Source organism: Capra hircus, chromosome 18 (genome assembly GCF_001704415.2).
Source record: "Capra hircus breed San Clemente chromosome 18, ASM170441v1, whole genome shotgun sequence".
Lineage (NCBI taxonomy): Eukaryota > Metazoa > Chordata > Mammalia > Artiodactyla > Bovidae > Capra > Capra hircus.
The window spans coordinates 21,140,569-21,152,410 of record NC_030825.1 but is presented as its reverse complement, the minus strand read 5'-3'; the positions used below and the strand labels follow the sequence as shown (position 1 = coordinate 21,152,410).

Here is an 11,842-nt window from a genome sequence, read left to right as displayed (position 1 = left end):
CCATTATAGGGTAAGTTTTGTGGTTTTAGTGATACTACATGAGTGCTGGTAAGTCCCTTCAATCGTGTCGGACTCTATGCGACCCCATAGACGGCAGCCCACCAGGCTCCCCCATCCCTGGGATTCTCCAGGCAAGAACACTGGAGAGGGGTGCCATTGCCTTCTCCAATGTGTGAAAGTGAAAGTGAAGTCGTGTCCGACTCTTAGCAACCCCATGGACTGCAGCCCATCAGGCTCCTCCGTCCGTGGGATTTTCCAGGCAAGATTACTGGAGTCGGGTGCCATTGCTTCGGGTTACATGTGCTTTAATTTGCTTCCTGGGGTTCCTGGAGGCTGCTCTCCAGGCGGAGGCGCTAGGCTGGGCTCTCCTGCAGCGGGCCCCCCATGCCAGCCCTGCAGACCCTCGGGAAGGGCCATGTCCTCCTCCAGGCCGCCCATGCCCTCCACGAGCTCCTCGTAGGTGATCTTCTCGGTGAACGGCCGTGGCCCGAGCAGCTCCACCATGTCGGCCCGCTCCAGCACCTCCTTCTCCAGCAGCTGCCTGCCCACCTTGTCCACCTGCTCACGGCAGCGTGTGAGCAGGTCCAGGGTGCGCGCATGTGCAGAGCAGATGAGCCGCCGCACCTCCTCGTCTATGAGCTGGGCGGTGGCCTCGCTGAATGGCTTCTCCACCAGCGCCTCGCCTGGCTGTGGGAGATCGAAGGACACCTGGCCCAGCTTCTCGCTCATCCCGAACTGCACGATCTGCAGGAGGCGAGTGCCGGGGTCAGCCCGATGCGGAGACCCCGACCCCCCACCCCCCAAGGCTGCTGGTCTACCTGGGCATAGGCGCTCTGGGTGACCTTCCTCAGGTCGTCCTGGGCCCCCGTGGTGACCCGCCCGAAGAACAGCTGCTCAGCCACGCGGCCGCCCAGCATGGCGCACATGCGGTCAAAGAGCTGCTCCCGTGTGTACAGGTACTGCTCCCTGGGCAGGCACTGGGCATAGCCGAGGCCCTTGCCCCCGGGGACGATGGACACCTTGAGCAGAGGGGGGTCTGCGTGTTCCAGGAACCAGCCCACCACCGCATGGCCAGTCTCGTGATAGGCTACTGTCATCTTCTCGCCGGGCTGCAGGACCTGTGTCTTCTTCTCAAGGCCTCCAATGACCCTCTCGATGGCCTGCTCGAAGTGCTTCTCCCCGACAGAGGGGTTTAGGTGGCAGGTGGCGATCGGGGCGGCTTCCTTGCAAACATTAGAAATGTCTGAGGGGGAATGTCACCGCTTCTGGTGGCAGCGGCCGGCAGCAGGGCGGTGGCGGGGCAGCTCGCCATGCTGTGGCGGTGTGGCCTTGGCCCGCGAGGGGGCAGGACATTCGGGGCAGGCGTGAGGGCGCTTGGAACCGCTCACTAGTGTCTCCAGGGAATCCGCTTTCAGCAGTCGGCTCTGCAGATAAAACTGGCATCAGTTTCCCTGTGGCTGTGTTCAAAACCACCCAAAGGAACTAGTGAACCAAAGGATGCTGGTCCTGGAGCGGACGGAGGGAAGAGATGAGGAAAGCGGGATGCCTTTGCCTGGTGGAAACGAATGCAGAAGGGGAAGGTGCCCTGGGACGACAATGATCTCCGCAGTCAGGCTGTGCTGGGGGCAGGTGTCGCTGCAGGATTTCCCTACTTCTATTTCCGAGATCCTGGGAAGGGAATCACTTGAAAGCACTTCGTGCAGTATTACCTGGCGAGAGGTCTGGTGGATCGGCTGGAAGTGGTGGATAAACAGTTTGTGCCTGTTATTCCTGCCCCTGGGACACCACTCGAGGAGTATGCGTGGTTTAGCATTGGCAGTATGGACACCTTCGAGCGCAACCTGGAGACCATCCAGTGGGAGCTAGGCATTGAGCCCCCAACCAGGCGGCCATGGTCTACACCACCGAGAGCGATGGGACTTTCTTGTGAAGCCTGGTGCCCACCCTTCTCCTGATTGGCATCTTCCTCTATGCCATGAGGAGGGGTCCGATGGGGGCTGGGCGTGGTGGGCGAGGAGGGGGCCTCTTCGGCATTGGTGAGACAATAGCCAAGATCATCAAGGATGACATCGGTGTGCGGTTTGCAGACGTGGCTGGTTGCGAAGAAGCCAAGCTGGAGATCATGGAGTTTGTGAATTTCCTGAAGAACCCCAAACAGTACCAGGACCTTGGGGCCAAAATTGCAAAGGGAGCCCTGCTCACAGGTCCTCCCGGTACCGGCAAGACGCTTCTTGCCGAGGCGACCGCGGGGGAGGCTGGTGTGCCCTTCATCACCGTGAATGGGTCTGAGTTCCTGGAGATGTTTGTTGGCGTTGGCCCAGCTCGGGTTCGTGACATGTTTGCAGTGGCCCAGAAAAAAGCTTGCTTTGTCTTGTTTGTGGACGAGATTGATGCAATTGGCCAGAAGCCAGAGTGAGCAGAACACCCTGAACCAGCTGCTCGTGGAGATGCATGGATTCAACTCTACCACGAACGTTGTTGTGCTGGCAGGCACCAACTGCCCCGACGTCCTTGACCCAGCCCTGATGCAGCCAGGCCACTTCGACCGTCAGATTTACATTGGCCCCCCGGACATCAAAGGCAGGTCGTCTATCCTCAGGGTCCACCTGCGTCCACTCAAGTTGAACAAGAGCCTCAGCAAGGATGCCCTGGTGAGGAAGCTTGTGGCCCTCACTCCAGGCTTCACAGGTGCTGATACTACATGAATAGGTGACATTAAATAAATAGCCACAGAAATTATTTCTGGAAGCAAAGTCAGGGGAACAAAGCCAAGGGTACACAAGACAGAGATGCTTAGATGAATTTCAAAGGGTGAGGAAACTAGGGGAAATGTGAAAATGGGAAAAGAGAAGGAAATGTTAATGAGTTAGGTTATTGAGGAATCTGAAAAGTGTTCATAAGAGTGAACATTTACTCCCCTTTAATGAGACCTGGGATTATCTGTAAAAACATTTAGCTCTGATTGTTTTAAAAAGAAGAGATAAAATGTTTAATATGTGGCACCCTGGAGTGAGCCTTTTCCCCTTATTTTAAATGATAATCCTTATGAAACACCTATAATGTGTAAGAAATCAAGTCATATAGCTTCCCATCAGAGAATGCAATTGAGAACAATGGCACAGATGCTGTATATTCAAATGATGTGAGAGCACATTTGAGGATAAGAAGAAATGAAGTGCCTTGTGTAAGACTATATGAATACTCCCAACTGGTCCTAGGACTCACCCACATGACTTTGCCCAAGATGTTTCATATACGTAGAGTCAAATACTTATATTTTACTTACTTACCTTATAATTAAAAATACACACTCAAGGGCTCTTCCTTGAGATCTGAAAAAATGTAATTAAATGAGGCGTTGGGCTCAGATCAGTGGTCCTAGAATATTGTCTCAAAGGGCCGAGAGAATGCACATCAATATGTAGAGAGGATATTTGGAAATAAGTCACCCCCTTTGTCCTGGGGCAAAATCTTTAGTTAAGTTTGTCAGGGGGCCTTAAGTTTATCTATTTATCTTTCTCTGGCTGTATTAAATCTGTGGGTACTGGTGATTCTCTCTGGAAAACTGAAAGTGGTACCTTCTCCAAATGATCTCAGGTTAGATGTGATTCCTACAGAGAAATTCTTACAGTGGATTCACATAGAGACAGACATGAAAACTTCTCCCTGGCTCCTTATTCTCCCTTTTCCTTCCTTCTCCTCCTTTACTTGGAATCAGGCCCTTGGAACAATACATTTATTTATCAAAATAAACCTGACTGGTACCAGAAAAGAATTTATTTTTATTGAGGCATGGCTTCTTTCTACAAAGAAGGCTATCTGGAAAACTAAATCTTGCTTGGTGAGATCTCTGAAATGAGAGCGAAGAAAGGACCACATACTTCAATCTCCCGGACAGGCTTGACTGGCTCTCTTCCCCTAGTGAGTGCAGCTGGAGACTCTGCTCTGTTTGTCTTAAACACTCCCTCTCCAGCTGCCCTTTCAATTGTGCTGATTGCTCGAATATTTGCATCACTTTCTGGCTGCTCCAGGCGGGTAAGTTCCAGCAATGTCCAATTTCAGCCTTCACACGGGTTGACTTCTAAGTCTTTCCTGGAAGAGAAAAGTCTGTGCCTTTCACGGAAAAGAAATTGGTCTTCCTACCCTTCTGCAGAAACCAAGGGATAGAGAGCCAGTTTGAATTATTATCTCTCTCCATTAATAACTTCTTAAATTGTTCATAAACCTCAAGATTCCTGTGGCTTCTGAAGTACTGAATACTTTTAAATGGATCTAAAAATATTTCTTTATATGCAAGAAGTTGGAGTATATCACCCATATGCTCTAGCTAAGAATATACTAAGGAAATGATTGGCCACAAAAAAGAGAAAAGAACAGAAAAATTATGCTGGGGGAAACAAAAAAAAAATAAGGTGAACAACAGAATATCTGCAAATGGATATGGATATACTGACATTGTTATATAAAATAGAAAAAAAAGCAAAGATTCTTCAAACAGAATGGGTAAGTAGGGGGAATTCTAATAAATAGTCAGCAATTTTATGAGCTGGGAGGTGGAAGAGGATGATGCAAAAAGGATGCATGTGAAGTTTTAAAGCAGTGGTGAGTATGAAACAGGCTATGAAGAAAGAGTATAGGTGATAAGTAAAAGTACAGGGGATGAATAAAAGTATATCAAAGATCCCACTTTACTGTGGCCATGTAGAAACCACATGTGCTTGGACCCACTAAAATGGTCTTGTTGAAATTAAAGTGGGATTGAAGGGTGAAAGCACAAAGCAGGATAAATAAGGAGTATTATGTCATGATAAATCTGTATGTGCACCAAAAATTTTAGCAACTACATAAAGTAAAGCAAATACATAAAGTAAGACAGAATCAATAAAAATGTAATTAAAGTGAGCACCTCATTAACCTGTCTCAGAGTTGTACAGATTTTTAAGATAATTGGGGAGGGGATCAAGATGGTAGAGTAGGAGGATGTAGAGCTCACCTGTCTCCACAAACATATCAAAAATATATCTACACGTGGAACAATTCTCACAGGAAACCAACTGAAAATTGGCAGAAGATCTCTTATTCAACCAAAGCTTCAAGAAACATTCCCACATAACTGGATATGAGGAAAGAAAAAAAGGCATCAGAAAGGGACTGACATCCCTGGGAAGGAGCTGTGAAAGAGGAAAAGTCCGCATGGGTGGCCCCTTGTTCTGGAACCCTCCTTGCCTTCTGTAAGGTCTGCTGGGAGGGATAAAAGGACTAGAAGGACCTGAACTCTGCTTATGAGAAATGTGTGCCTGCTGGCTTGCTAGCAATCAGGACAGAGGTTAACCTGGTCTGACAGCTGCCACCTCCCATCCTGCTAGTACCAACAGCAGCTAGTTATGGAAACTTGGACTTTAGCAGATGGGCCTGGGGAGGGAATTCAGTCTAACTTTGTGGGACAGCCTGGAGGGCCTAGAGTGTAATCTGGGCCTAACCATTGTTAGCATGTGTGGGGCTGGGCATGATTCCACCATAGGAGTCCCATTGTCAGTATATTCACGGTGGCCTGTGGTTCTAGCAGCAGTGGGCTTTGTGAGCTGCACGTTGTGGGGGTGGGGCTGGCATTGGAGTCCCCCGTTATCAGTGCCCCCATAGTGGGACTGGATCTAGGGGTGGGTCTGGTTGCAGAGGAGTTTGTTAGTGCATATACCAGGTGGTGGGCAGCATCACAGAAGCTCGTGTCTCCAGTGGATAGCTCCTGGGTAGGAATATGCAGTATTTCTTTCCCAGTGGGAGTGCTCCAGTTCCATCCACTCACACTGCAGATTGAAACTTGATCTGGAGCCAACAGGCCCTGGGTAAGACTTACCTTAGAGGCAGCATAGGTTCCAGGCTAAAGCACAACCACTTCAACTCTTGCAGCCACAATGCCCTGGTCCCCAGTGACAACTTAGCACTAGACAAACACAAGGAAGAAAACAAAGCAAACTTCAGCTGTTTCTGTGCAGAACTGCAGATACCTACGTGGGTGACACAGGTTTGCAGTGACTAAATAGGCCTCACTTGCTTCAGCAACTCACCTCCTTGTCAACAGGGCACACGAGGCAACAGAGCCTTATCAAACCCAACCCCTGGGGCTTCTACTCCAACAACTGGGGAGCAGACCCTGCCCCAGCAGGGCTGTGCTAGCCACAGAGAAAAGGGGAGGCCTTGTCTAAGATTCGGTGCAGCCTCTGGTCACCACAACACCAATTGCACACACTATCAAGGAGATCATGGCTGGCACACTACACAGCAGGCATCTATACCAAAAACAGCTCTCACACAAAAATACTGGGTTCATATAGTCTACACAGAGTTGCTCATACATAAAAACAGCCCTTCAAAACCATAGTAGATAACGGTTTTTCCTAAATTCATAAAGACAGAGAAATTTAAGTAAAATGAAAAGGCAGAGGAACTACTCCTGATTGACTGAAATGCAGAGCACTGTAACAAAGAACTAGAAACTATAAAGAGGAACCAATCAAAATTAGGCAACTCCATTGCTGAGATAAAAACTGATCTAAAAGCAATAGCACACTCAATAATGAAGAAGAATGAATAAGTGTCATGGAGGATTGTTGTTGCTATTTAGTCACTAAGTCTTGTCTGACTCTTTTGCAACTGCATGGACTGTAGCTTGCCAGGCTCCTCTGTCCATGGAATTTCCCAGGCAAGAATACTGGCATGAGTTGCCTTTTCTTTCTCTGGGGGATCTTCCTGACCTAGGGATAGAACTTGCGTCTTCTGCATTGGCAGGCAGATTCTTTACCACTGGGCACCAGGGAAGCCCAGTTGTGGAGAATAGAATACTGGAAATAACCCAATCAGAACAACAGACAGAAAAACAAATGGGAAAATGAAAGCAACTTACAAAATCTATGGAATAATATAAAGTATGCCAACCTATGCATAATACAGGTGCCAGAAGGAGAAGAAAGAGAAAAAGGAATTGAAAATGTATTTGAAGAAATAATGGCTGAAAACTTCCCAAAGTTAAGGAAGGAAGCAAATATCCAAGTATAGGAAGCACAGAGGGTCCCAAATAAGATGAACTCAAACAGACTCATATCAAGGCATATAATTAAAATGCCAAGTTAAAAATAAAGAGGATTCTAAAAGCAGCAAGAGGGGAAAATGAGTTAGTTACAGGGGCACCCCCATAAGGCTATCAGCTGGTTTCTCTACAAAAACTTGGCAGACAATAAGGAAAGTCATGATGAATTCAAAGTCCTGAAAGGAAAAACCCTGAAACCTAGGATACTGTACTCAAAAAGATTATCATCTCGAATAGAAAAAGAGACAATAGAATTTCTCAGAGCAGCAAAAACTGAAAGAATGAAGCAATAATAAATCTAATCCAACAGAAATATTGAAAGGAGACCTTAACGCCCTACTGACATTAAAGGACAGATATTCCAGACAGAAAAGCAATGAGGCAAAAGTGACACGATAGAAAAGTTGAACTTAGTTGATATCCACGGGATACTACTGATGCATCAAAAAAATAAATGAAGAAAAAATCCAGAATACACTTTCTTTTCAAGCACACATGGTACATTCTCTAGAATAGACCACATAGTAAAACACAAAACAAGCCTCCCCAGATTTAAGAGGATATAAATTATTTCAAACATTCAAATATTTCAAGCATTCTGACTACAACAGTATATAACTAGAAATCAACCACAGAAAGAAAAATGCGAGAGAAAAATGATCAAAGAGAAACTAAACAACATGCTGCTAAAAAACCAGTGAGTCAAAAATGAAATCAAAGAGGAAATGATAAAGCATAAATGACAGAACATAAATGTTGAGACAAATGCCCATGAAAACACAGCCTTAGAAAACCTAGGGGATGTGGCAAAAGTGTCCTAAGAGGGGAGCTCATAGTGACACAGGTCCTCCTTGAGAAACAAGAAGAGTCTCGGATACACAACCCTACGTACTACCTGAAAGCATCAGAAGAACAAACAAAACCCAAAGTCAGCAAAAGGAAGGAAGTAATAAAGATTAGAGAGGAAAGAAAGAAAACAGTGATAAAAGCAATAGATCAGATCAATAAAACTGTTGTTTTGAAAAGGTAAAGAACACTGCCAAACCTCCAGCCAGACTCATTAAGAAAAAGAGAGAGAAGAACCAAATAAAAGAGAAGAAACAACAGACACTACTGAAATTTAAAGCAATCATAAGAGAATGCTAGGAATAGTTATATGCCAACAAATTGGACAACCTAGAAGAAATGTACAAGTTCTTAGAAACAGACAGCCTGCCAAAACTGAGTCAAAAAGAAACAGTGAGTTTGAACAGACTGATCACTAGAAGTAAAATAGATTCTGTAATAAAAAAACAAAAACAAAAAACTCCTTGCAAACAAAAGTTCAGGATTAGATGACTTCAGCAGGGTATTCTACCAGACATACAAAGAACTCATACCTATCATTCTCAAGCTATTCCAAAGATTGAAGAGGTGGGAAAATTTCCAAAGTCATTCTATGAAGCTACAATTGCTTGATACCAAAGACATTACAAAAAAATACAGACCAATGTCTTTGATGACTATTGATTAAAAATCCTGAATAAAATATCAGCAAACTGAATCCAACAATACGTAAAAAGGGTCATGCACTATTATCAAGTTGGATTTAATCCAAAGTTATAGGGGTGGTTCAGTATCAATCAATCAATGCTGTTATATACTACATTAACAAAAGAAAAGACAGAAACCACATGATCATCTCAATAAATGCAGAAAAATCACTTGATAAAACTTAACATGCATTGATAATTAAAAACTCTCACCAAAGTGGTATAGAGGGAACATAATAAAAGCCATCTGTGGCAAATCCATAATACTCAATGGTGAAAAGCTGAAAGTCTTCCCACTAAACTCTGGAATAAAATAAGAATGTCCACTCTCCCTACCTCTGTTTCAACTTAGTGTAGAAGTCCTAGCTACAACAATCAGATAAGAAAAAGAAATAAAAATTATTGAAATTGGAAGGGAAGAGATAAAATTGTTATTATATGCAGATAACAGAATATACTATATAGAAACCCCAAAAGTCTCCTCTACAAAAATACTTTAAGAGCTAATAGTGAATTCGGTAAGATAGTGGATACAAAATTAATAAACAGAAACCTCTTAAATTTCTTTACAGTAACACTAACAGTGAAATATTTGAAAGTAAAGAGATTTCATTTAAAATTGCATTAAAAATTAAAGTAGGAATAAACCAGAGAATTATGAAACACCAATAAAGTAAACTGAAAATTATTCAAAGAATTGAAAAGATAGCCCATGTTGACTGAAAGAATTAATATTGTTAAAATAGCCATACTACCCAAAAGAATCTACAGATTTAATGCAATCCTTATGAAATCATCCATGATACTTTCCACAGAACTAGAACAAATAATCTGAAAATTTACTCAGAAACACAACAGATCCAGAATCACCAAGACAACTCTGAGGAGAGAGAACAAAACTGGAGGCATAAACCTCCCAGACTTCAGGCAATACTACAAAGCTACAGTAATCAAAACAGTGTGGTATTGGCACAAAAAACAGAAATATAGATTGTTAGGATAAAATAGAGAGCCCAGAAATAAACCCATCCACCAATGATCAATTAATCTTTAACAAAGAAGATAAGAATATAAAATGGAGAAAAGACAATCTCTTTAGCAAATGGTGTTGGAAAAACTGGACAAACTCATATAAATCAATGAAGCTAGAATACTTATACCATGTAAAATAAATTCAAGGTGGTTTGTTTTTGTCTAGATATCCAAGTATAAGATATGACACCATAAAACTCCTAGAAGAGAACATAGGCAAAACATTTTTGGACATAAATTGTAGCAATATTTTCTTATATCAGTCTCCCAAGGCAAAAGAAATAAAAGCAAAAATACACAAATAATCAAACTTAAAAGATTTTTCACATCAACAAAACAAAAAGATCTACAGAATGGGAGAAAATATTTATGTGACTGACAAGAGATTAATTTCCAAAACTGACAAATGGCTTATACATCCAGTATCAAGAAACAAACTACCCAACCAAAAAATGGGCAGAAGACCTAAATAAACATTAATCCAAAGAAGACATACAGATGGTTAATAGGCATGTGAAAAGATGTTCAACATCACTGATTATTTGAGATAAGCAAAATCAAAACCACAGTGAGGTATCACCTCACACTATTCAGAATGGCTATCACCAAAAAGTCTACAAGTAAATTCTGGAGAGGGTATGGAGAAACTGTGACTCTCCTACACTTCTTGGTGGCAATGTAAATTGGTGCAACCACTATGGAAAACAGTATGGACAGTTCTTTAAAAACAGAACAGAGCTACTACATGATCCAGCAATCCTAGTCCTAGGCATATACCCAGAAAAGACAAATATTCTAATTCCAAAAAACACATGCACCCCACTGTTCATGGCAGCACTGTTCATAATAGCCAAGACATGGAAACAACTTAAATGCTCATTAATGGATGATACTAAGAAATACACTATGCATACACAGTAAAGGAGACCCGCAAACTGGAAAGAGTTATACCAAAGACGTTCTCGCACTGTGGCAAAAGTTCTGCGGTCCACAACGGGTTTCCCAACCTGGGGACTGGGCAAAGGGACTGAGAACCGCTAGAGAAATTGACTTGAAGGCCAGTGGGATTAGATTACAGAACTTCCACAAAACTGGGAAACAAACTCTTGGAGGACTCAACAAAACCTTGAACACACAAGGATGCAGGAGAAAGAAGCAGTGACCCCACAAGAGAGTGAGCCAAACTTGCCTGTGAGTGTCCCAGAGTTTCTGGCAGAGTGTAGGTTGACAGTGGTCTGTTGCGTGGACAGGGGCACTGAACAACAGTTCAGGGAGCCTACATCCTTTGGAAGGAAGTTGCCATTGCCCCATTAGCCCTGTCATAGTTTGGCATCAGGCCACACTACAGGGTGTGAACATAGGCCCCCATCAGGAGAAAACTGGATTAAAGATTTACTGAGCATGGTCACAGGAGAAGACTCTACACATGGACATTACCAGATGGTCAACACCAAAATCAGATTGATTATATTCTTTGCAGCCAAAGATGGAGAAGCTCTATACAGTCAGCAAAAACAAGACCAGAAGCTGACTGTGGCTCAGATCGTGAACTCCTTATTGCCAAATTCAGACTTAAATTGAAGAAAGCAGGCAAAACCACTAGAGCATTCAGTTCAGGTTAGTTCAGTTCAGTCACTCAGTCGTCTCCAACTCTTTGCAACCCCATGAATGGCAGCATGCTAGGCCTCCCCGTCCATCACCAACTCCCGGAGTTCAATCAGATTCACATCCATCGAGTCAGTGATGCCATCCAGCCATCTCATCCTCTGTCGTCCCCTTCTCCTCCGGCCCCCAATCCCTACCAGCATCAGAGTCTTTTCCAATGAGTTAACTCTTCGCATGAGGTGGCCAAAGTACTGGAGTTTCAGCTTTAGCATCATTCCGTCCAAAGAAATCCCAAGGCTGATCTCCTTCAGAATGGATTGGATGGATCTCCTTGCAGTCCAAGGGACTCTCAAGAGTCTTCTCCAACACCACAGTTAAAAAGCATCAATTCTTTGGCACTCAGCCTTCTTCACCATCCAACTCTCACATCCATACATGACCACTGGAAAAACCATAGCCTTGACTAGACCGGCCTTAGTAGGCAAAGTAATGTCTCTGCTTTTGAATATGCTATCTTGGTTGGTCATAACTTTTCTTCCAAGGAGTAAGCGTCTTTTAATTTCATGGCTGCAATCACCATCTGCAGTGA

The 11,842-nt window shown here is 43.9% G+C and overlaps 1 protein-coding gene and 1 pseudogene across 1 annotated transcript; one reads left to right on the top strand and one right to left on the bottom strand.

The window, feature by feature from the left end:
• LOC108638059 (AFG3-like protein 1) lies at positions 295–1,443 on the bottom strand. The gene is made up of 3 exons (XM_018063151.1): positions 1,261–1,443; positions 819–1,223; positions 295–744 (listed from the first exon to the last, which is right to left on the bottom strand). Exons 1-3 carry the CDS (start codon positions 1,441–1,443, stop codon positions 295–297), a joined length of 1,038 nt encoding a protein of 345 aa, XP_017918640.1.
• LOC102183354 lies at positions 1,442–2,705 on the top strand (annotated as a pseudogene).